The 25,196-nt window shown below is 30.2% G+C and overlaps 1 protein-coding gene across 3 annotated transcripts in view; it reads right to left on the bottom strand.

The window, feature by feature from the left end:
• pns (DENN domain containing pinstripe) overlaps nucleotides 1-25,196 on the bottom strand; it is a 163,972-nt gene that overhangs the window by 43,765 nt on the left and 95,011 nt on the right. For all 3 annotated transcript variants that reach the window (XM_071673403.1, XM_071673399.1, XM_071673409.1), the window contains exon 2: nucleotides 1,346-1,455. In XM_071673403.1, coding sequence (XP_071529504.1) covers nucleotides 1,346-1,455 — 110 coding nt within the window. The remainder of the gene's footprint in view (nucleotides 1-1,345; nucleotides 1,456-25,196) is intronic.

The following is a 25,196-nucleotide window of genomic DNA, read 5'->3' as shown; positions in this document are numbered from 1 at the left end:
AAACACACCCCTCGCCCTCCTTATAATTATGACTAATGCCAGTAGCAATGCTCACACGCTCACACCTTCTGGGTCCCTGGTCCAACTCAGGCTCCCACCTGTTACCCAACTGTCCGCTCCATGCTTTGCCACCACCTACCCCCGACTTCGCTTGAAGACACCAGTGATCTGAAACTATCTAAATATGTAGAGAGGCTGAGAGAATAAACAAATATGGTTCATGAGAGTCAACAGGGCCGAGGCAGAGGGAATCGTAAGACCCACAACAGTTGGACGTGACCTGACACAATATGATGAGATATGGAAAGACTTCTACTGACACAGGCCCCCAAGATCCTGTGAGTTCTGAGTGACACAGTCCCAAGAACGTGTGAGCAAAGCCATGGTCTCACCAGCACACCCAAACAGATCACACATTCCAAACGTTTCCTGTGACAGCGTCACCATCACTCCATTCCTCTTTCCTTGAACAGTTTCTCCGCTTCTCTTATTACTCTCCTCTCCCTGGCCTCGAGCTTCTCCCTCGTCCCTGAAGATCTGTAAAATGACACCACGGCCTTTCCGAGGACCTGGCCCCTAACCCCACGCACCAGGGCCCCAGCTGACAAGTCTACCACGATGCCGAATGTCAAGCAATCGCCCTATAAGGAATCATCACCCGTGTAAATTCTCCTGAGGGGGGAAGTCAGGGGACACTGACCCCCCGCGCGGGGTGAGTCGGGATTACAAGTGATAGGGAGCGACACCTCCCAAGGTGGAGAGGAAGGGGGAAGGGCTCCTTTGCTGTCAAAGGGATGATAGGTGAAGCTGAAGCTCATTTCTCAATTTTATTACCTTAGTCGATGTGGGACGGCCTCAAAGTTTTAGTTTCGTAGCTTTATCTTGTACCACCTCAAGGGAATGAAGTTTCTGGTCAAACATAGACCTTGTGGATGACAAGTTAGTCAATATCGTACATACTACAAATAAAAGTTCCTGGAAATGTTGACACCCACATGAATTTTCTAGTTTGTAAGGCCACGAAAAGGTTGAAGGTAAACAAGAAGCCTAGTCTACGTTCGGATGCATGTCACAAGTGTGTATCGCCGGGAGAACCCATACTGAGGGATATGTTTCACTTCCATCACTGGAAACCAAAAGGAATTGATTCTCTTTTCTAACATTCTCATTATAACTAATCGCTTTTAATTTAGCGGCAATTTTAAAGACTAGACCACAGTGAGCGGCGGAGTGAATTGGTCAAGGAGAACTTGTAGTCTCTCGTGTGGAGTTGGGCCTGGTGTGGTGAGGGATGCGGGGAGAGCAAGGGCGTGCTCCCTCGGAGATAGGTGTGGGTGGTACTCACCATCTGAACGGCGTGGTGGTCGAAGGGTGCGGAGGGTGCGTGGTCCGGGTAGTAGCCCAGCACCCGGGCCTTGTAGCTCCTCTCCAAGGGCGGCACAACGACCACATCCCCTGAAACGTAACAAACACTGCCATTAACATACATTTACTACACCATACAATAATAATAATAATAATAATAATAATAATAATAATAATAATAATATACCCGCTCACATTTTACTGCATTCGTGAGGTAGCGTCAACACATAATAAAAAGTAGGTTAGAAAAAGCAAAATAATAATGCTAATCCTAATACTAATAATGACAATAATAATAATAAAAATAATAATAATAATAATAATAATAATAATAATAACAATAATAATAATAACAACAACGGAGCGTTTAATTCGCCCATAGATATCTATCGACACAGCTGGGAAAAATGGTGTGACGCCGACATTGTTATTAATGGATTATTCAGCTCCCTCGTTCAATAATGCCCATCCTACGTCCACCTTTAGGTTACGCTTAAGCGGGTGAAGGTGGTGGGTCCCAGGCGGCAGAGCTCCCTCCCTCCCACGAAGGAGGTTACGTAAGGCTGGCTGGTTTCATCGTTTTAATCCAACACTTTCCCTCCGCCTCAAGACGGGGACCGTGCTGCTCATCGGCAACGCCCGTCAACAAAACTGCGATTGACATTTCATCCTTTCGCTCACGATGAGTGGCAGTCGTGTATGACTATCATGATATATAAGCAAAAACATTTATCTTTTCAGGGAAAAGTTAGTAAATACAACGATAAACGGAGCGAAAAGTAGGTAAAACTATCACCGTTAAGTTAGATGACTTCATTTACGTTAATCCACTTCCGTATCTAGGGTATGGCAGGTGCTCTGGGCGCCACTTGAATGGAGGCGCCACTCAACAGGTTTGTTTTTTGACATATACTACCCAACTGACATTTTTAACGGTTTGGTTTTGTGAGATGAACAAGAAACTCGCCAACTTTTCAACTATAGTAATATTTTGCTACTATCAGTTCCATTACCGTTTCTACGTGACAATATTGATCAAATAAGTCTTTAACAAGTCTTTAAGAGTTTATTTAAATATAAGTCTGGCCTAACTCTTCAAAACTTCATAATCACACTGTATATATTTTTATATACATCTACTGTATCTACATTTTTAATCAAGCCAAGGGAGCAATTTCAGTGCTTACCATAGGCGTTATTTACCCTAGATACGCCCCAGAATAGACAGGGTTATCTTTTAGCTCAAAATACGTTTTGCTTCAAACCTGGAAGATAAGATATTCAAACATTTCTATACTTGAAATAATCATGGAAAATATATCATAATGCTCTCAGTTATCGATACATACTCAGTAAATACGATGCAATAGAGCTGAAATTCTTTAAAATTGACTTCATTTACCAGCTTAATTAAGTGTAATTAAAAGGACTAAACGTTATCTTAACACCATATTAGTATTCAGCATGAAAAATACTTCTTTTAAAGGAAATCTATTTTTTCTGAGAAAAATGTCAAAAATTGAAGGTATTTTATAGCTCAAAAAATTGAAAGATAAGATATTCAAACACATCTATACTTAAAAAAAAATCATGGAAAATGTATCATAATGCTCTTAGCCACCGATACATACCCAGTAAATACGATGTAAAAGATCAGGAAAAAAATTTAAAGTGACTTCATTTAACAGCATAAATAAATGTCATCAATATAATTAAACAATATTTTAACAGATTTATATTCAGCATGAATAATACTTCTTATAATGAGTTTTTAAAGGAAATTATTCTCATGAGAAAAATGCCAAAAATTGAGGGTAATAGTTCTGGGTAATTTTTAGCTCAAAAAACTTTTTGTTTTTAATTTGAAATATAAGATAATCAAACACAACTTGAAATAATCATGGAAAATATTTCATAATGATCTTAGTAACCGATACATACCCGGTAAATACGATGCAAAGGATCAAAAAATATTTCAAAACTGACTTCATTCAACAGCTTATATGGATGTCATAAAGACGACTAGGAGATATTTCAACACCGGATTTGTATTCAGCATGAAAAATACTTCTTACAATGAATTCTTAAAGGAAATCTATTTTTTTGAGAAAAATGTCAAAAATTCAAGGTAATAGTTCAGGTTATTTTTTGCCTCAAAAAACTTTTTGTTTTAAAATTAAAAGATAAGATATTCAAACGCTTCTATTCTTGAAATAATCATGGAAAATATATCATAATGCTCTTAGTCACTGACATACCCAGTAATGAGATATTCAGGAAATATTTTGATATCGACTTCATTTAACACCTTACCTGAATGTCATAAAGACGACTAAACGATATTTCAACACCAGATTTTAATTCAGCATGAAAAATACTTCTTATAATTAGTTTTTAAAGGAAATCTATTTTTCTGAGAAAAATGAGTAATTTTTTACTCAAAAAACTTTTTGTTTATAAATTGAAATATAAGACATTCAAACACATCTATACCTGAAATAATAATGGAAAATATATCATAATACTCTTAGCTACCGATACGTACACAGTAAATACGATGCAAAGTATCAGAAAATATTTCAAAACTGACTTCATTCTGCAGCTCATATGAATGTCATAAAGACGACTAAACGATATTTCAACACCAGTTTTGTATTCAACATGAATAGTGCTTCTTATAATGAGCGTTTAAAGGAAATCTATGTTTCTGAGAAAAATGCCAAAAATTTTAACCTCAAAAATCTTTTCGATTTAAAACTGAAAGATTAGATATTCAACCACATCTATACTTCAAATGATCACGGAAAATATATCATAATGCTCTTAGTCACCGATATATACCCAGTAAATACGTTGCAAAAGATCAGAAAATATTTCAAAACTGACTTCATTCAACAGCTTATATGAATGTCATCAAGACGACTAAACGATATTTTCACACAAGATTTATATTCAACATGAATAATACTTCTTATAATGAATGTTTATAGGAAATTTATTTTTCTGAGAAAAATGCCAAAAATTGAAGGTAATAATTCAGGGTAATTTTTACCTCAAAAATAATTTCCTTTTAAAATTGAAAGATAAGATATTCAAATACTTCTATACTTGAAACAATCATGGAAAATATATCATAATGCTTAGAGTCACTGATAAATACCCAGTAAACACGACGGAAACATTCAAGAAATATTTTGAAATTAATTTCACTTGACAGCTTAACTGAGTGTCATAAAGACTGCTAAACGATATTTCAACACCAGATTTGTATTCAGCATGAAAATTATGTTTTATAATGAGTTTTTAAAAGAAATCTATTTTTCTGAGAAAAATGTCAAAAATTCAACGTCAGGTTATTTTTTGCCTAAAAAAAACTTTTTCTTTTAAAATTGAAAGATATGATATTCAAACGATTCTATTCTTGAAATAATCAGGGAAAATATATCATAATGTTCTTAGTCATTGACACATACCCAGTAAATAAGATATAAACATTCATGAAATATTTTGATATTGACCTCATTTAACACCTTACTTGAATGTCATAAAGACGACTAAACGATATTTCAACACCAGATTTGTATTCAGCATGAAAAATACTTCTTATAATGAGTTTTTAAAGGAAATCTATTTTTCTGAGAAAAATGAGAAAAATTGAAGGCAATAGTTCAGGGTAATTTTCATCTCAAAAATCTTTTTATTTTTAAATTGAAATATAAGATATTGAAACGCATCTACACTTCAAATAATCATGGAAAATATATCATAATGCTCTTAGTCACTGATAAATATCCAGTAAAGACGACGGAAATATTCAAGAAATATTTTGAAATCAATTTCATTTAAAAGCTTAACTGAATGTCATAAAAACTGCTAAACGATATTTCAACACCAGATTTGTATTCAGCATGAAAAATACGTCTTAAAATGAGTTTTTAAAGGAAATCTATTTTTTTGAGAAAAATGTCAAAAATGCAAGGTAATAGTTCAGGTTATTTTTTGCCTCAAAAAAATTTTTGTTTTAAAATTGAAAGATAAGATATTCAAACGCTTCTATTCTTGAAATAATCATGGAAAATATATCATAATGCTCTTAGTCATTGACACATACCCAGTAAATAAGATGGAAACATTCAGGAAATATTTTGAAATAGACTTCATCTAACACCTTACTTGAATGCCATAAACACGACTAAACGATATTTCAACACCAGATATGTATTCAGCGTGAAAAATACTTCTTATAATGAGTTTTTAAAGGAAATCTATTTTTCTGAGAAAAATGAGAAAAATTGAAGGTAATTTTTTCCTCAAAAAACTTTTTGTTTATAAATTGAAATATAAGATATTCAAACACATCTATACTTGAAATATTCATGGAAAATATATCATAATGCTCTAAGTCACTGATAAATACCCAGTCAACACGACGGAAACATTCAAGAAATATTTTGAAATTAATTTCATTTAACAGCTTAACTGTATGTCATAAAGACTGCTAAACGATATTTCAACACCAGATTTGTATTCAGCATGAAAAATACGTCTTATAATGAATTTTAAAAGGAAATTATTTTTTTGAGAAAAATGTCAAAATTGCAAGGTTATTTTTTGCCTCAAACTTTTTCTTTTAAAATTCAAAGGTAAGATATTCAAACGCTTCTATTCTTGAAATAACCATGGAAAATATATCATAATATTTTAAGGCATTGACATATACCCAGAAAATGAGATATAAACATTCGGGAAATATTTTGAAATTGACTTCATTTAACATCTTACTTGAATGTCATAAAGACGACTAAACGATATTTCAACACCAGATTTGTATTCATCATGAACAATACTTCTTATAACGCGTTTTTAAAGGAAATCTATTTTTCTGAGAAAAATGAGAAAAATTGAAGGTAATAGTTCAAGGTAATTTTCAGCTCAAAAATCTTTTTCTTTTTAAATTAAAATATAAGATATTGAAACGCATCTATACTTCAAATAATCATGGAAAATATATCATGATGCTCTTAGTCACTGATAAATATCCAGTAAAGACGACGGAAATATTCAAGAAATATTTTGAAATTATTTTCATTTAACAGCTTAACTGAATGTCATAAAGACTGCTAAACGATATTTCAACACCAGATTTGTATTCAGCATGAGAAATACGTCTTATAATGAGTTTTTAAAGGAAATCTATTTTTTTGAGGAAAATGTCAAAAATGCAAGGTTATTTTTTTGCCTCAAAAATTTTTTTTTTAAAATTGAAAGATAAGATATTCAAACGCTTCTATTCTTGAAATAATCATGGAAAATATATCATAATGCTCTTAGTCATTGACACATACCCAGTAAATAAGATGGAAACATTCAGGAAATATTTTGAAATTGACTTCATCTAACACCTTACTTGAATGTCATAAAGACGACTAAACGATATTTCAACACCAGATTTGTATTGAGCATGGAAAATACTTCTTATATTGAGTTTTTAAAGGAAATCCATTTTTCTGAGAAAAATGAGAAAAATTGAAGGTAATAGTTCAGGGTAATTTTTTCCTCAAAAAACTTTTTGTTTTTAAATTGAAATATAAGATATTCAAACACATCTGTACTTGAAATATTCATGGAAAATATATCACAATGCTCTTAGTCACTGATAAATACCCAGTAAACACGACGGAAACATTCAACAAAAAAAAATTTAAAATTAATTCCATTTAACAGCTTAACTGAATGTCATAAAGACTGCTAAACGATATTTCAACACCAGAATTGTATTCAGCTTGAAAAATACGTCTTATAATGAATTTTTAAAGGAAATCTATTTTTCTGAAAAAAATGAGAAATATTGAAGGTAATAGTTCAGGGTAATTATTGGCTCAAAAAACTTTTTGTTTATAAATTGAAATATAAGATATTCAAACACATCTATACGTGAAATAATAGTGGAAAAAATATCATAATGCTCTTAGTTACCGATACATACCCAGTAAATACCATGCAAAGGATCAGAAAATATTTCGAAACTGACTTCATTCAACAGCTCATATGAATGTCATAAAGATGACTAAACGATATTTCAACACTAGTTTTGTATTCAACATGAATAATGCTTCTTATAACGAGCGTTTAAAGGAAATCTATTTTTCTGAGAAAAATACCAAAAATTGAAGGTAAATTTTACCTCAAAAATCTTTTTGTTTTAAAATTGAAAGATTAGAAATTCAACCACATCTATACTTGAAATAATCACGGAAAATATATCATAATGCTCTTAGTCACTGATATATGCCCAGTATATACGATGCAAAAGATCAGAAAATATTTCAAAACTGACTTTATTCAACAGCTTATATGAATGTCATGAAGATACCTAAACGATATTTTGACACCAAATTTGTATTCAACATGAATAATACTTCTTATTATGAGTGTTTATAGGAAATTTATTTTTCTGAGAAAAATGCCAAACATTGAAGGTAATAGTTCAGGGTAATTCTTACCTCAAAAAACTTTTCGTTTTCAAATTGAACGATAAGATATTCAAACACTTCTATACTTCAAACGATCATGGAAAATATATAATGATGCTCATAATCACTGATAAATACCCAGCAAACACGACGGAAACATTCAAGAAATATTTTGAAATTAATTTCATTTGACAGCTTAACTGAATGTCATAAAGACTGCTAAACGATATTTCAACACCAGATTTGTATTCAGCATGAAAATTACGTCTTATAATGAATTTTTAAAAGAAATCTATTTTTCTGAGAAAAATGTCAAAAATTCAAGGTAATAGGTCAGGTTATTTTTTGCCTCAAAAAACTTTTTCTTTTAAAATTGAAAGATATGATATTCAAACGATTCTATTCTTGAAATAATCATGGAAAATATATCAGAATGTTCTTAGTCATTGACACATACCCAGTAAATAAGATATAAACCTTCAGGAAATATTTTGAAATTGACCTCATTTAACACCTTACTTGAATATCATAAAGACGACTAAACGATATTTCAACACCAGATTTGTATTCAGCATGAAAATTACTTCTTATAATGAGTTTTTAAAGGAAATCTATTTTTCTGAGAAAAATGTCAAAAATGCAAGGTAATAGTTCAGGTTATTTTTTGCCTCAAAAAACTTTTTGTTTTAAAATTGATAGATAAGATATTCAAACGCTTCTATTCTTGAAATAATCATGGAAAATATATCATAATGCTCTTAGTCACTGACACATACCCAGTAAATAAGATGGAAACATTCAGGAAATATTTTGAAATTGACTTCATCTAACACCTTACTTGAATGCCATAAACACGACTAAACGATATTTCAACACCAGATTTGTATTCAGCGTGAAAAATACTTCTTATAATGAGTTTTTAAAGGAAATCTATTTTTCTGAGAAAAATGAGAAAAATTCAAGGTAATAGTTCAGGGTTATTTTTTCCTCAAAAAACTTTTTGTTTTTAAATTGAAATATTCAAATTGAGATATTCAAACACATCTATACTTGAAATATTCATGGAAAATACATCATAATGCTCTTAGTCACTGATAAATACCCAGTCAACACGACGGAAACATTCAAGAAATATTTTGAAATTAATTTCATTTAACAGCTTAACTGTATGTCATAAAGACTGCTAAACGATATTTCAACACCAGATTTGTATTCAGCATGAAAAATACGTCTTATAATGAGTTTTAAAAGGAAATCTATTTTTTTGAGAAAAATGTCAAAAATGCAAGGTTCGGGTTATTTTTTGCCTCAAGAAACTTTTTCTTTTAAAATTGAAAGATAAGATAATCAAACGTTTCTATTCTTGAAATAATCATGGAAAATATATCATAATGTTCTTAGTCATTGAAATATACCCAGAAAATGAGATATAAACATTCGAGAAATATTTTGAAATTGGCTTCATTTAACATCTTACTTGAATGTCATAAAGACGACTAAACGATATTTCAACACCATATTCGTATTCATCATGAAAAATACTTCTTATAACGTGTTTTTAAAGGAAATCTATTTTTCTGAGAAAAATGAGAAAAATTGAAGGTAATAGTTCTAGGTAATTTTCAGCTCAAAAATCTTTTTCTTTTTAAATTAAAATAGAAGATATTGAAACGCATCTATACTTCAAATAATCATGGAAAATATATCATAATGCTCTTAGTCACTGATAAATATCCAGTAAACACGACGGAAATATTCAAGAGATATTTTGAAATCAATTTCATTTAACAGCTTAACTGAATGTCATAAAGACTGCTAAACGATATTTCAACACCAGATTTGTATTCAGCATGAAAAATACGTCTTATAATGAATTTGTAAAGGAAATCTATTTTTTTGAGGAAAATGTCAAAAATGCAAGGTAATAGTCAGGTTATTTTTTGCCTCAAAAAACTTTTTGTTTTAAAATTGAAAGATAAGATATTCAAACGCTTCTATTCTTGAAAGAATCATGGAAAATATATCATAATGCTCTTAGTCACTGACACATACCCAGTAAATAAGATGGAAACATTCAGGAAATATTTTGAAATTGACTTCATTTATCATCTTACTTGAATGTCATAAAGACGACTAAACGATATTTCAACACCAGATTTGTATTCAGCATGAAAAATATTTCTTATAATGAGTTTTTAAAGGAAATCTATTTTTCTGAGAAAAATGAGAAAAATTCAAGGTAATAGTTCAGGGTTATTTTTTCCTCAAAAAACTTTTTGTTTTTAAATTGAAATATAAGATATTCAAACACATCTGTACTTGAAATATTCATGGAAAATATATCACAATGCTCTTAGTCACAGATAAATACCCAGTAAATACGACGGAAACATTCAAGAAATATTTTGAAATTAATTTCATTTGACAGCTTAACTGAATGTCATAAAGACTGCTAAACGATATTTCAACACCAGATTTGTATTCAGCATGAAAATTACGTCTTATAATAAATTTTTAAAAGAAATCTATTTTTCTGAGAAAAATGTCAAAAATTCAAGGTAATAGGTCACGTTATTTTTTGCCTCAAAAAACTTTTTCTTTTAAAATTGAAAGATATGATATTCAAACGATTCTACTCTTGAAATAATCATGGAAAATATATCATAATGTTCTTAGTCATTCACACATACCCAGTAAATAAGATATAAACATTCAGGAAATATTTTGAAATTGACCTCATTTAACACCTTACTTGAATGTCATAAGCACGACTAAACGATATTTCAACACCAGATTTGTATTCAGCATGAAAAATACTTCTTATAATGAGTTTTTAAAGGAAATCTATTTTTTTGAGAAAAATGTCAAAAATGCAAGGTAATAGTTCAGGTTATTTTTTGCCTCAAAAACCTTTTTGTTTTAAAATTGAAAGATAAGATATTCAAACGCTTCTATTCTTGAAATAATCATGGAAAATATATCATAATGTTCTTAGTCATTGACATATACCCAGAAAATGAGATATAAACATTCGGGAAATATTTTGAAATTGACTTCATTTAACATCTTACTTGAATGTCATAAAGACGACTAAACGATATTTCAACACCAGATTTGTATTCATCATGAAAAATACTTCTTATAACGTGTTTTTAAAGGAAATCTATTTTTCTGAGAAAAATGAGAAAAATTGAAGGTAATAGTTCTGGGTAATTTTCAGCTCAAAAATCTTTTTCTTTTTAAATTATAATATAAGATATTGAAACGCATCTATACTTCAAATAATCATGGAAAATATATCATAATGCTCTTAGTCACTGTTAAAATCCAGTAAACACGACGGAAATATTCAAGAAATATTTTCAAATTAATTTCATTTAACAGCTTAACTGAATGTCATAAAGACTGCTAAACGATATTTCAACACCAGATTTGTATTCAGCATGAGAAATACGTCTTATGATGAATTTTTAAAGGAAATCTATTTTTTTTAAGGAAAATGTCAAAAATGCAAGGTAATAGTTCAGGTTATTTTTTGCCTCAAAAAACTTTTGTTTTAAAATTGAAAGATAAGATATTCAAACGCTTCTATTCTTGAAAGAATCATGGAAAATATATCATAATGCTCTTAGTCACTGACACATACCCAGTAAATAAGATGGAAACATTCAGGAAATATTTTGAAATTGACTTCATCTAACACCTTACTTGAATGCCATAAACACGACTAAACGATATTTCACCACCAGATTTGTATTGAGCATGAAAAATACTTCTTATATTGAGTTTTTAAAGGAAATCCATTTTTCTGAGAAAAATGAGAAAAATTGAAGGTAATAGTTCAGGGTAATTTTTTCCTCAAAAAACCTTGTGTTTTTAAACTGATATATAAGATATTCAAACACATCTATACTTGAAACATTCATGGAAAATAAATCATAATGCTCTTAGTCACTGATAAATACCCAGTCAACATGACGGAAATATTCAAGAAATATTTTGAAATTAATTTCATTTAACAGCTTAACTGTATATCATAAAGACTGTTAAACGATATTTCAACACCAGATTTGTATTCAGCATGAAAAATACGTCTTATAATGAATTTTTAAAGGAAATCTATTTTTTTGAGGAAAATGTCAAAAATGCAAGGTAATAGTTCAGGTTATTTTTTGCCTCAAAAAACTTTTTGTTTTAAAATTGAAAGATAAGATATTCAAACGCTTCTATTCTTGAAAGAATCATGGAAAATATATCATAATGCTCTTAGTCACTGACACATACCCAGTAAATAAGATGGAAACATTCAGGAAATATTTTGAAATTGACTTCATTTAACATGTTACTTGAATGTCATAAAGACGACTAAACGATATTTCAACACCAGATTTGTATTCAGCATGAAAATATTTCTTTTAATGAGTTTTTAAAGGAAATCTATTTTTCTGAGAAAAATGAGAAAAATTCAAGGTAATAGTTCAGGGTTATTTTTTCCTCAAAAAACTTTTTGTTTTTAAATTGAAATATAAGATATTCAAACACATCTGTACTTGAAATATTCATGGAAAATATATCACAATGCTCTTAGTCACAGATAAATACCCAGTAAATACGACGGAAACATTCAAGAAATATTTTGAAATTAATTTCATTTGACAGCTTAACTGAATGTCATAAAGACTGCTAAACGATATTTCAACACCAGATTTGTATTCAGCATGAAAATTACGTCTTATAATAAATTTTTAAAAGAAATCTATTTTTCTGAGAAAAATGTCAAAAATTCAAGGTAATAGGTCACGTTATTTTTTGCCTCAAAAAACTTTTTCTTTTAAAATTGAAAAATATGATATTCAAACGATTCTACTCTTGAAATAATCATGGAAAATATATAATAATGTTCTTAGTCATTGACACATACCCAGTAAATAAGATATAAACATTCAGGAAATATTTTGAAATTGACCTCATTTAACACCTTACTTGAATGTCATAAACACGACTAAACGATATTTCAACACCAGATTTGTATTCAGCATGAAAAATACTTCTTATAATGAGTTTTTAAAGGAAATCTATTTTTTTGAGAAAAATGTCAAAAATGCAAGGTAATAGTTCAGGTTATTTTTTGCCTCAAAAAACTTTTTGTTTTAAAATTGAAAGATAAGATATTCAAACGTTTCTATTCTTGAAATAATCATGGAAAATATATCATAATGTTCTTAGTCATTGACATATACCCAGAAAATGAGATATAAACATTCGAGAAATATTTTGAAATTGACTTCATTTAACATCTTACTTGAATGTCATAAAGACGACTAAACGATATTTCAACACCAGATTTGTATTCATCATGAAAAATACTTCTTATAACGTGTTTTTAAAGGAAATCTATTTTTCTGAGAAAAATGAGAAAAATTGAAGGTAATAGTTCTGGGTATTTTTCAGCTCAAAAATCTTTTTCTTTTTAAATTAAAATATGAGATATTGAAACGCATCTATACTTCAAATAATCATGGAAAATATATCATAATCCTCTTAGTCACTGATAAATATCCAGTAAAGACGACGGAAATATTCAAGAAATATTTTGAAATTAATTTCATTTAACAGCTTAACTGAATGTCATAAAGACTGCTAAACGATATTTCAACACCAGATTTGTATTCAGCATGAAAAATACGTCTTATAATGAGTTTTTAAAGGAAATCTATTTTTTTGAGGAAAATGTCAAAAATAAAAGGTAATAGTTCAGGTTATTTTTTGCCTCAAAAAACTTTTTGTTTTAAAATTGAAAGATAAGATATTCAAACGCTTCTATTCTTGAAAGAATCATGGAAAATATATCATAATGCTCTTAGTCACTGACACATACCCAGTAAATAAGATGGAAACATTCAGGATATATTTTCAAATTGACTTCATCTAACACCTTACTTGAATGTCATAAAGACGACTAAACGATATTTCAACACCAGATTTGTATTCAGCATGAAAAATACTTCTTATAATGAGTTTTTAAAGGAAATCTATTTTTCTGAGAAAAATGAGAAAAATTCAAGGTAATAGTTCAGGGTTATTTTTTCCTCAAAAAACTTTTTGTTTTCAAATTGAAATATAAGATATTCAAACACATCTGTACTTGAAATATTCATGGAAAATATATCACAATGCTCTTAGTCACTGATAAATACCCAGTAAACACGACGGAAACATTCAACAAAAAAAAATTTAAAATTAATTTCATTTAACAGCTTAACTGAATGTCATAAAGACTGCTAAACGATATTTCAACACCAGAATTGTATTCAGCTTGAAAAATACGTCTTATAATGAATTTTTAAAGGAAATCTATTTTTCTGAGAAAAATGAGAAATATTGAAGGTAAGAGTTCAGGGTAATTTTTGGCTCAAAAAACTTTTTGTTTATAAATTGAAATATAAGATATTCAAACACATCTATACGTGAAATAATAATGGAAAAAATATCATAATGCTCTTAGTTACCGATACATACCCAGTAAATACCATGCAAAGGATCAGAAAATATTTCGAAACTGACTTCATTCAACAGCTGATATGAATGTCATAAAGATGACTAAACGATATTTCAACACCAGTTTTGTATTCAACATGAATAATGCTTCTTATAACGAGCGTTTAAAGGAAATCTATTTTTCTGAGAAAAATACCAAAAATTGAAGGTAAATTTTACCTCAAAAATCTTTTTGTTTTAAAATTGAGAGATTAGAAATTCAACCACATCTATACTTGAAATAATCACGGAAAATATATCATAATGCTCTTAGTCACTGATATATGCCCAGTATATACGATGCAAAAGATCAGAAAATATTTCAAAACTGACTTTATTCAACAGCTTATATGAATGTCATAAAGATACCTAAACGATATTTTGACACCAAATTTGTATTCAACATGAATAATACTTCTTATTATGAGTGTTTATAGGAAATTTATTTTTCTGAGAAAAATGCCAAAAATTGAAGGTAATAGTTCAGGGTAATTCTTACCTCAAAAAACTTTTCGTTTTCAAATTGAACGATAAGATATTCAAACACTTCTATACTTCAAACGATCATGGAAAATATACAATAATGCTCATAGTCGCTGATAAATACCCAGTAAACACGACGGAAACATTCAAGAAATATTTTGAAATTAATTTCATTTGACAGCTTAACTGAATGTCATAAAGACTGCTAAACGATATTTCAACACCAGATTTGTATTCAGCATGAAAATTACGTCTTATAATGAATTTTTAAAAGAAATCTATTTTTCTGAGAAAAATGTCAAAAATTCAAGGTAATAGGTCAGGTTATTTTTTGCCTCAAAACACTTTTTCTTTTAAAATTGAAAGATATGATATTCAAACGATTCGATTCTTGAAATAATCATGGAAAATATATCATAATGTTCTTAGTCATTGACACATACCCAGTAAATAAGATATAAACATTCAGGAAATATTTTGAAATTGACCTCATTTAACACCTTACTTGAATGTCATAAACACGACTAAACGATATTTCAACACCAGATTTGTATTCATCATGAAAAACACTTCTTATAACGTGTTTTTAAAGGAAATCTATTTTTCTGAGAAAAATGAGAAAAATTGAAGGTAATAGTTCTAGGAAATTTTCAGCTCAAATATCTTTTTCTTTTTAAATTAAAATAGAAGATATTGAAACGCATCTATACTTCAAATAATCATGGAAAATATATCATAATGCTCTTAGTCACTGATAAATATCCAGTAAAAACGACGGAAATATTCACGAAATATTTTGAAATTAATTTCATTTAACAGCTTAACTGAATGTCATAAAGACTGCTAAACGATATTTCAACACCAGATTTGTATTCATCATGAAAAACACTTCTTATAACGTGTTTTTAAAGGAAATCTATTTTTCTGAGAAAAATGAGAAAAATTGAAGGTAATAGTTCTAGGAAATTTTCAGCTCAAATATCTTTTTCTTTTTAAATTAAAATAGAAGATATTGAAACGCATCTATACTTCAAATAATCATGGAAAATATATCATAATGCTCTTAGTCACTGATAAATATCCAGTAAAAACGACGGAAATATTCAAGAAATATTTTGAAATTAATTTCATTTAACAGCTTAACTGAATGTCATAAAGACTGCTAAACGATATTTCAACACCAGATTTGTATTCAGCATGAGAAATACGTCTTATAATGAATTTTTTAAGGAAATCTATCTTTTTGAGGAAAATGTCAAAAATGCAAGGTAATAGTTCAGGTTATTTTTTGCCTCAAAAAACTTTTTGTTTTAAAATTGAAAGATAAGATATTCAAACGCTTCTATTCTTGAAAGAATCATGGAAAATATATCATAATGCTCTTAGTCACTGACACATACCCAGTAAATAAGATGGAAACATTCAGGAAATATTTTGAAATTGACTTCATCTAACACCTTACTTGAAAGCCATAAACACGACTAAACGATATTTCAACACCAGATTTCTATTGAGCATGAATAATACTTCTTATAATGAGTTTTTAAAGGAAATCTATTTTTCTGAGAAAAATGAGAAAAATTGAAGGTAATAGTTCAGGGTAATTTTTTCCTCAAAAAACCTTGTGTTTTTAAACTGAAATATAAGATATTCAAACACATCTATACTTGAAACATTCATGGAAAATATATCATAATGCTCTTACTCACTGATAAATACCCAGTCAACACGACGGAAACATTCAAGAAATATTTTGAAATTAATTTCATTTAACAGCTTAACTGTATATCATAAAGACTGCTAAACGATATTTCAACACCAGATTTGTATTCAGCATGAAAAATACGTCTTATAATGAGTTTTTAAAGGAAATCTATTTTTTGAGAAAAATGTCAAAAATGCAAGGTAATAGTTCAGGTTATTTTTTGCCTCAAAAAACTTTTTGTTTTAAAATTGAAAGATAAGATATTCAAACGCTTCCATTCTTGAAATAATCATGGAAAATATATCATAATGTTCTTAGTCATTGACACATACCCAGTAAATAAGATGGAAACATTCAGGATATATTTTCAAATAGACTTCATCTAACACCTTACTTGAATGTCATAAAGACGACTAAACGATATTTCAACACCAGATTTGTATTCAGCATGAAAAATACTTCTTATAATGAGTTTTTAAAGGAAATCTATTTTTCTGAGAAAAATGAGAAAAATTCAAGGTAATAGTTCAGGGTTATTTTTTCCTCAAAAAACTTTTTGTTTTTAAATTGAAATATAAGATATTCAAACACATTTGAATATTCACACTTGAAATATTCATGGAAAATATATCACAATGCTCTTAGTCACTGATAAATACCCAGTAAACACGACGGAAACATTCAATAAAAAAAATTTTAAATTAATTTCATTTAACAGCTTAACTGAATGTCATAAAGACTGCTAAACGATATTTCAACACCAGATTTGTATTCAGCATGAAAAATACGTCTTATAATGAATTTTTAAAGGAAATCTATTTTTCTGAGAAAAATGAGAAAAATTGAAGGTAATAGTTCAGGGTAATTTTTGGCTCAAAAAACTTTTTGTTTATAAATTGAAATATAAGATATTCAAACACATCTATACGTGAAATAATAATGGAAAAAATATCATAATGCTCTTAGTTACCGATACATACCCAGTAAATACCATGCAAAGGATCAGAAAATATTTCGAAACTGACTTCATTCAACAGCTCATATGAATGTCATAAAGATGACTAAACGATATTTCAACACCAGTTTTGTATTCAACATGAATAATGCTTCTTATAACGAGCGTTTAAAGGAAATCTATTTTTCTGAGAAAAATACCAAAAATTGAAGGTAAATTTTACCTCAAAAATCTTTTTGTTTTAAAATTGAGAGATTAGAAATTCAATCACATCTATACTTGAAATAATCACGGAAAATATATCATAATGCTCTTAGTCACTGATATATGCCCAGTACATACGATGCAAAAGATCAGAAAATATTTCAAAACTGACTTTATTCAACAGCTTATATGAATGTCATAAAGATACCTAAACGATATTTTGACACCAAATTTGTATTCAACATGAATAATACTTCTTATTATGAGTGTTTATAGGAAATTTATTTTTCTGAGAAAAATGCCAAAAATTGAAGGTAATAGTTCAGGGTAATTCTTACCTCAAAAAACTTTTCGTTTTCAAATTGAACGATAAGATATTCAAACACTTCTATACTTCAAATAATCATGGAAAATATATAATGATGCTCATAGTCACTGATAAATACCCAGTAAACACGACGGAAACATTCAAGAAATATTTTGAAATTGATTTCATTTGACAGCTTAACTGAATGTCATAAAGACTGCTAAACGATATTTCAACACCAGATTTGTATTCAGCATGAAAAATACGTCTTATAATGAGTTTTTAAAGGAAATCTATTTTTCTGAGAAAAATGTCAAAAATGCAAGGTCATGTTCAGGTCATTTTTGCCTCAAAAAACTTTTTCTTTTAAAATTGAAAGATAAGATATTCAAACGCTTCTATTCTTGAAATAATCATGGAAAATATATCATAATGTTCTTAGTCATTGACACATACCCAGTAAATAAGATATAAACATTCAGGAAATATTTTGAAATTGACCTCATTTAACACCTTACTTGAATGTCATAAAGACGACTAAACGATATTTCAACACCATATTTGTATTCAGCATGAAAAATACTTCTTATAATCGAGTTTTTAAAGGAAATCTATTTTCTGAGAAAAATGAGAAAAATTGAAGGCAATAGTTCAGAGTAATTTTCAGCTCAAAAATCTTTTTGTTTTTAAATGAAAATATAAGATATTGAAACGCATCTACACTTCAAATAATCATGGAAAATATATCATAATGCTCTTAGTCACTGATAAATATCCAGTAAACACAACGGAAATATTCAAGAAATATTTTGAAATCAATTTCATTTAAAAGCTTAACTGAATGTCATAAAGACTGCTAAACGATATTTCAACACCAGATTTGTATTCAGCATGAAAAATTCGTCTTATAATGAGTTTTCAAAGGAAATCTATTTTTTAGAAAGAAAATGAAGTAATAGTTCAGGTATTTTTGCTCAAAACTTTTTGTTTTAATTGAAAATAAATATTCAAACCTCTATCTGAAATAATATGGAAAAATATCATATGTCTTAGTTGAACATACCCATAAATAAGAGGATCAGAATATTAATGACTTCATTAACACTTATGAATGTCATAAAGAGACTAAACGATATTTCAACACCATTTGTATTCACATGAAATTTCTTATAAGAGTTTAAAGGAAATCTATTTTTTGAGAAAAATAAAAAATTGAAGGTATTTTCCTCAAAACTTTGTTTTAAAATTGAAATTAAATTCAACACATCTTACTGAAATATCAGAAAATATATCAAATGCTTTAGTCATGTAATCCCAGTAAACGACAAAATCAGAAATATTTAAATATTCATTAAACTTAATGAATGTCTAAAGATCTAAACGATTTTACACCAAATTTGTATTCACATGAAATACTCTTATAATGAATTTTTAAGGGAAATCTATTTTTTGAGAAAAATGAGAAAAATTCAAGGGTAATTTTTGGCTCAAAAAACTTTTTGTTTATAAATTGAAATATAAGATATTCAAACACATCTATACGTGAAATAATAATGGAAAAAATATCATAATGCTCTTAGTTACCGATGCATACCCAGTAAATACCATGCAAAGGATCAGAAAATATTTCGAACTGACTTCATTCAACAGCTGATATGAATGTCATAAAGATGACTAAACGATATTTCAACACCAGTTTTGTATTCAACATGAAAAATGCTTCTTATAACGAGCGTTTAAAGGAAATCTATTTTTCTGAGAAAAATGAGAAAAATTCAAGGTAATAGTTCAGGGTTATTTTTTCCTCAAAAAACTTTTTGTTTTTAAATTGAAATATAAGATATTCAAACACATCTGTACTTGAAATATTCATGGAAAATATATCACAATGCTCTTAGTCACTGATAAATACCCAGTAAACACGACGGAAACATTCAACAAAAAAAAAATTTAAATTAACTTCATTTAACAGCTTAACTGAATGTCATAAAGACTGCTAAACGATATTTCAACACCAGATTTGTATTCAGCTTGAAAGATACGTCTTATAATGAATTTTTAAAGGAAATCTATTTTTCTGAGAAAAAAGAGAAAAATTGAAGGTAATAGTTCAGGGTAATTTTTGGCTCAAAAAACTTTTTGTTTATAAATTGAAATATAAGATATTCAAACACATCTATACGTGAAATAATAATGGAAAAAAATATCATAATGCTCTTAGTTACCGATACATACCCAGTAAATACCATGCAAAGGATCAGAAAATATTTCAAAACTGACTTCATTCAACAGCTCATATGAATGTCATAAAGATGACTAAACGATATTTCAACACCAGTTTTGTATTCAACATGAATAATGCTTCTTATAACGAGCGTTTAAAGGAAATCTATTTTTCTGAGAAAAATACCAAAAATTGAAGGTAAATTTTACCTCAAAAATCTTTTTGTTTTAAAATTGAGAGATTAGAAATTCAACCACATCTATACTTGAAATAATCACGGAAAATATATCATAATGCTCTTAGTCACTGATATATGCCCAGTATATACGATGCAAAAGATCAGAAAATATTTCAAAACTGACTTCATTCAACAGCTTATATGAATGTCATAAAGATACCTAAACGATATTTTGACACCAAATTTGTATTCAACATGAATAATACTTCTTATTATGGGTGTTTATAGGAAATTTATTTTTCTGAGAAAAATGCCAAAAATTGAAGGTAATAGTTCAGGGTAATTCTTACCTCAAAAAACTTTTCGTTTTCAAATTGAACGATAAGATATTCAAACACTTCTATACTTCAAATAATCATGGAAAATATATAATAATGCTCATAGTCACTGATAAATACCCAGTAAACACGACGGAAACATTCAAGAAATATTTTGAAATTGATTTCATTTGACAGCTTAACTGAATGTCATAAAGACTGCTAAACGATATTTCAACACCAGATTTGTATTCAGCATGAAAATTATGTCTTATAATGAATTTTTAAAAGAAATCTATTTTTCTGAGAAAAATGTCAAAAATTCAAGGTAATAGGTCAGGTTATTTTTTCCCTCAAAAAACTTTTTCTTTTAAAATTGAAAGACATGATATTCAAACGATTCTATTCTTGAAATAATCACGGAAAATATATCATAATGTTCTTAGTCATTGACACATACCCAGTAAATAAGATATAAACATTCAGGAAATATTTTGAAATTGACCTCATTTAACACCTTACTTGAATGTCATAAAGACGACTAAACGATATTTCAACACCAGATTTGTATTCAGCATGAAAAATACTTCTTATAATGAGTTTTTAAAGGAAATCTATTTCAGCTCAAATATCTTTTTGTTTTTAAATGAAAATATAATATATTGAAACGCATCTACACTTCAAATAATCATGGAAAATATATCATAATGCTCTTAGTCACTGATAAATATCCAGTAAACACAACGGAAATATTCAAGAAATATTTTGAAATCAGTTTCATTTAAAAGCTTAACTGAATGTCATAAAGACTGCTAAACGATATTTCAATACCAGATTTGTATTCAGCATGAAAAATACGTCTTATAATGAGTTTTTAAAGGAAATCTATTTTTTTGAGTAAAATGTCAAAAATGCAAGATTATTTTTTGCCTCAAAAAACTTTTTGTTTTAAAATTGAAAGATAAGATATTCAAACGCTCCCATTCTTGAAATAATCATGGAAAATATATCATAATGCTCTTAGTCATTGACACATACCCAGTAAATAAGATGGAAACATTCAGGAAATATTTTGAAACTGACTTCATCTAACACCTTACTTGAATGCCATAAACACGACTAAACGATATTTCAACACCAGATTTGTATTTAGCATGAAAAATACTTCTTATAGAGAGTTTTTAAAGGAAATCTATTTCTCTGAGAAAAATGAGAAAAATTGAAGGGTAATTTTTACCTCAAAAATCTTTTTGTTTCTAAATTAGAATATAAGATATTGAAACGCATCTACACTTCAAATATCATGGAAAATATATCATAATGCTCTTAGTCACTGATAAATATCCAGTAAACACGACGGAAATATTCAAGAAATATTTTGAAAATAATTTCATTTAACAGCTTAACTGAATGTCATAAAGACTGCTAAACGATATTTCAACACCAGATTTGTATTCAGTATGAAAATTACGTCCTCTAATGAATTTTTAAAGGAAATCTATTTTTCTGCGAAAAATGCCAAAAACTGAAGGGTAATGTTTAGCTCAAAAATCTTTTTGTTTTAACATTGAAATATAAGATATTCAAACACTTCTATACTTGATATAATAATGGAAAATATTTAATAATGCTCTTAGTCACGGATATATACCCAGTAAAGACGATGCAAAGGCTCAAAATATATTTCAAAATTGACTTCATTGAACAGCTTAAATGAATGTCATAAAGACGACTAAACGATATTCTAACATTCGATTTGTATTCTGCATGAAGACTACTTCTTATAATGAGCTTTTAAAGGAATTTTTTTTTCTGAGAAAAATACCAATATTTGATGGTAATAGTTACAGTGGCGTATTTATGGTTTGGGAGGTAAGTGCCCTTATCGCCACTTGATGGGTGGCGCCACTTAACAGGTTTTTCTTTTTCATATATATGCTACCCGATTGACATTTTTTTAACGATTTGGTTTTGAGATAACAAAAAAAGAAACTCGCCTACTTTTCAACTATAGTAATATTTTGCTACTATCAGTTGCATTACAGCTTCTACGTTACAATTTTGATCAAATAAGTCTTTAAGTCTTCAAGAGTTTATTGAATCTTAAGCTTGACTTAACTCTTCAACAGTTTGGAATTACGCTGTATATATTTCTATATACATCCACTGTATGGACATTTTTAATCAAGCCAGGGGGCACAATTTCAGTGCTTGCCTTCGGCGTTATTTCCCCTAGATACGCCCCTGCGTTAGTCCTGTGGTCTCTCAGCGTCTTGTCCTGTGGTCTCTCAGCGTCTTGTCCTGTGGTCTCTCAGCGTCTTGCCCTGTGGTCTCTCAGCGTCTTGTCCTGTGGTCTCTCAACGTCTTGTCCTGTGGTCTCTCAACGTCTTGTCCTGTGGTCTCTCAGCGTCTTGTCCTGTGGTCTCTCAGCGTCTTGTCCTGTGGTCTCAGCGTCTTGTCCTGTGGTCTCTCAGCGTCTTGTCCTGTGGTCTCTCAGCGTCTTCTACTGGCCAAGTCTCCGAACTTATCCTAGTATCAACTGCCAACAACACTCGAATCTGTAGCTACATCTGCGTCGGACAGCGGGGAAAAACAGAATTAAGAGAATTTCCCGGGAAATGAGCCTTACAATTCTTGGGGTATTGGAAAATGCCTATTTATGAAAAAAAAAAAAAATGTGATCTCTTAGTTGTACACGTATCTTCTCATTTCATCAGTCGTTTCTATCATATGCGTTTTGTGAGCGTCTACGTTTCCATCACAGTGACCATCTGAGGCAAGATATTCCCGCCCTGTTGTCCTATGTTAGGTTGACTGACTCGAAAAGTCAAGTCAACTTACACCTCGGGACGCACTCCTAAATCTTAATATGTCCGATGTCTGTGCAACCGGCCTCGAGAGTGCTTTCCTTCCTGCTATTTGGAGCGGGGGGGGCAATGTGAGCCACTTTCAAAACTTCTGGGATTATACCAGACTCCAGGCTCTCCTTCCGGGGGAGGACATTGAGTGCCCGTGCTAATGGGGCTTTGAATTTCTTTAGAAAACGAGGGTTCCAGGAGTGTGTGTGGGGGGGGCGGGCGGCTGGAGCCAAACGGTCCCGGAGCTCGGGGTTGGGGGCTACAAGATCAGGTTATGTGCAACACCAGGACGAACAAGTAGTAGTCTGGCTCATCCAACTTCCTTCATCTTAAATGTCTGAACACAGACTCCCTAAATCCTTCCCTGGCAACTCCCTCATCATTGCTAAGCGCCCTTGTCTCTTGTAAAAGTGTGGGAGAAAAAACTGGGGTCCTCGATATTCCAATTTGCACATGAATGGAAATACTGCTGACGTTTTCTTTTTCTCCTTCATTAATGGCTTAATGTTCTTCCTTTGCCAGAATCTCGAACGATGCTTGAGTTTTCCTTGGACCTAGTGAGCTGATGTGGCTTTTTGAAGGCTACAGTTAGTTCATGACTCCTGGGAAGGGGACGATCTCCTTTGTCCCCATTTAGTCTGTGCCTTGTCACTGCAGCAAGCAATTATCTTTTTCGAGCAAGTTAGGGTCTACGTCTTCCGGTATTTTTGAGTGCTTCTCATATCTTTGGTAATGATATTGTAATCTGTATGTCTCTTAGAAGCTCTCTGAGTTGGTTATACAGATGTTTTACTGGGGAACTGTTACTGACGGTAAAGGAGCTCTGGTCATCTTCCAGCCCAGCAGTTTCTCCGACTCAGTACGGTAAAAGTAATTTTTTTTAAACTTTTTTTTTACCAATTTTTTTTTTTGCTAATTTCATGTTATGTCCTCTGGCTGCTCTATTCAGTGTGTGTGTGTGTGTGTGTGTGTGTGTGTGTGTGTGTGTGTGTGTGTGTGTGTAAAATCATATAAATAACAAATACATAAACAAATAATTGTTTACAGAATTCAGTCTGCCATTCGGCTGAAAATACACAGTTAAGGCATTACAGATATTACAGGACTGGGAGGCGATGATAGTTATTATCAAACAAATGGTAAAAGAGCTTAACATCAAGGTGGGCTGGATGTTTCCACAATCTGGATAAGCACTTGGTTGAGGTATACATCTAAACAGACAGTGTGACAGATACACTGGGTCACCGACAGAGTAATAAATAATACGGTTTGAATATCATGCACCTAATTAAAACATCTAGTGATGAGCAGCTGCAAGTAATACAGTAGGTGACATACTACACAACCTAACAGAAAAACCCAACTGTTCACATGCACAGTTATGCATAACTGCTCATGGATAGATTATGAAGTTCACAATGGTATGGGTATAGGAGTGTTCATACATCAGTCTGTACGAGTTCTGACTGGAACCAGTCGATTGCGGTACGAACAGCGGTCCTTCGTGCAGGGGGAATTAAGAGGTGGAAGGTCTCTGTGACGGAGAGAGAGAGAGAGAGAGAGAGAGAGAGAGAGAGAGAGAGAGAGAGA

The sequence above is a fragment of the Panulirus ornatus genome, chromosome 2 (genome assembly GCF_036320965.1).
Source record: "Panulirus ornatus isolate Po-2019 chromosome 2, ASM3632096v1, whole genome shotgun sequence".
Classification (NCBI taxonomy): Eukaryota; Metazoa; Arthropoda; class Malacostraca; order Decapoda; family Palinuridae; genus Panulirus; species Panulirus ornatus.
The sequence above is the reverse complement of the archived record's forward strand: the minus strand, read 5'-3'. Positions and strand labels throughout refer to the sequence as shown.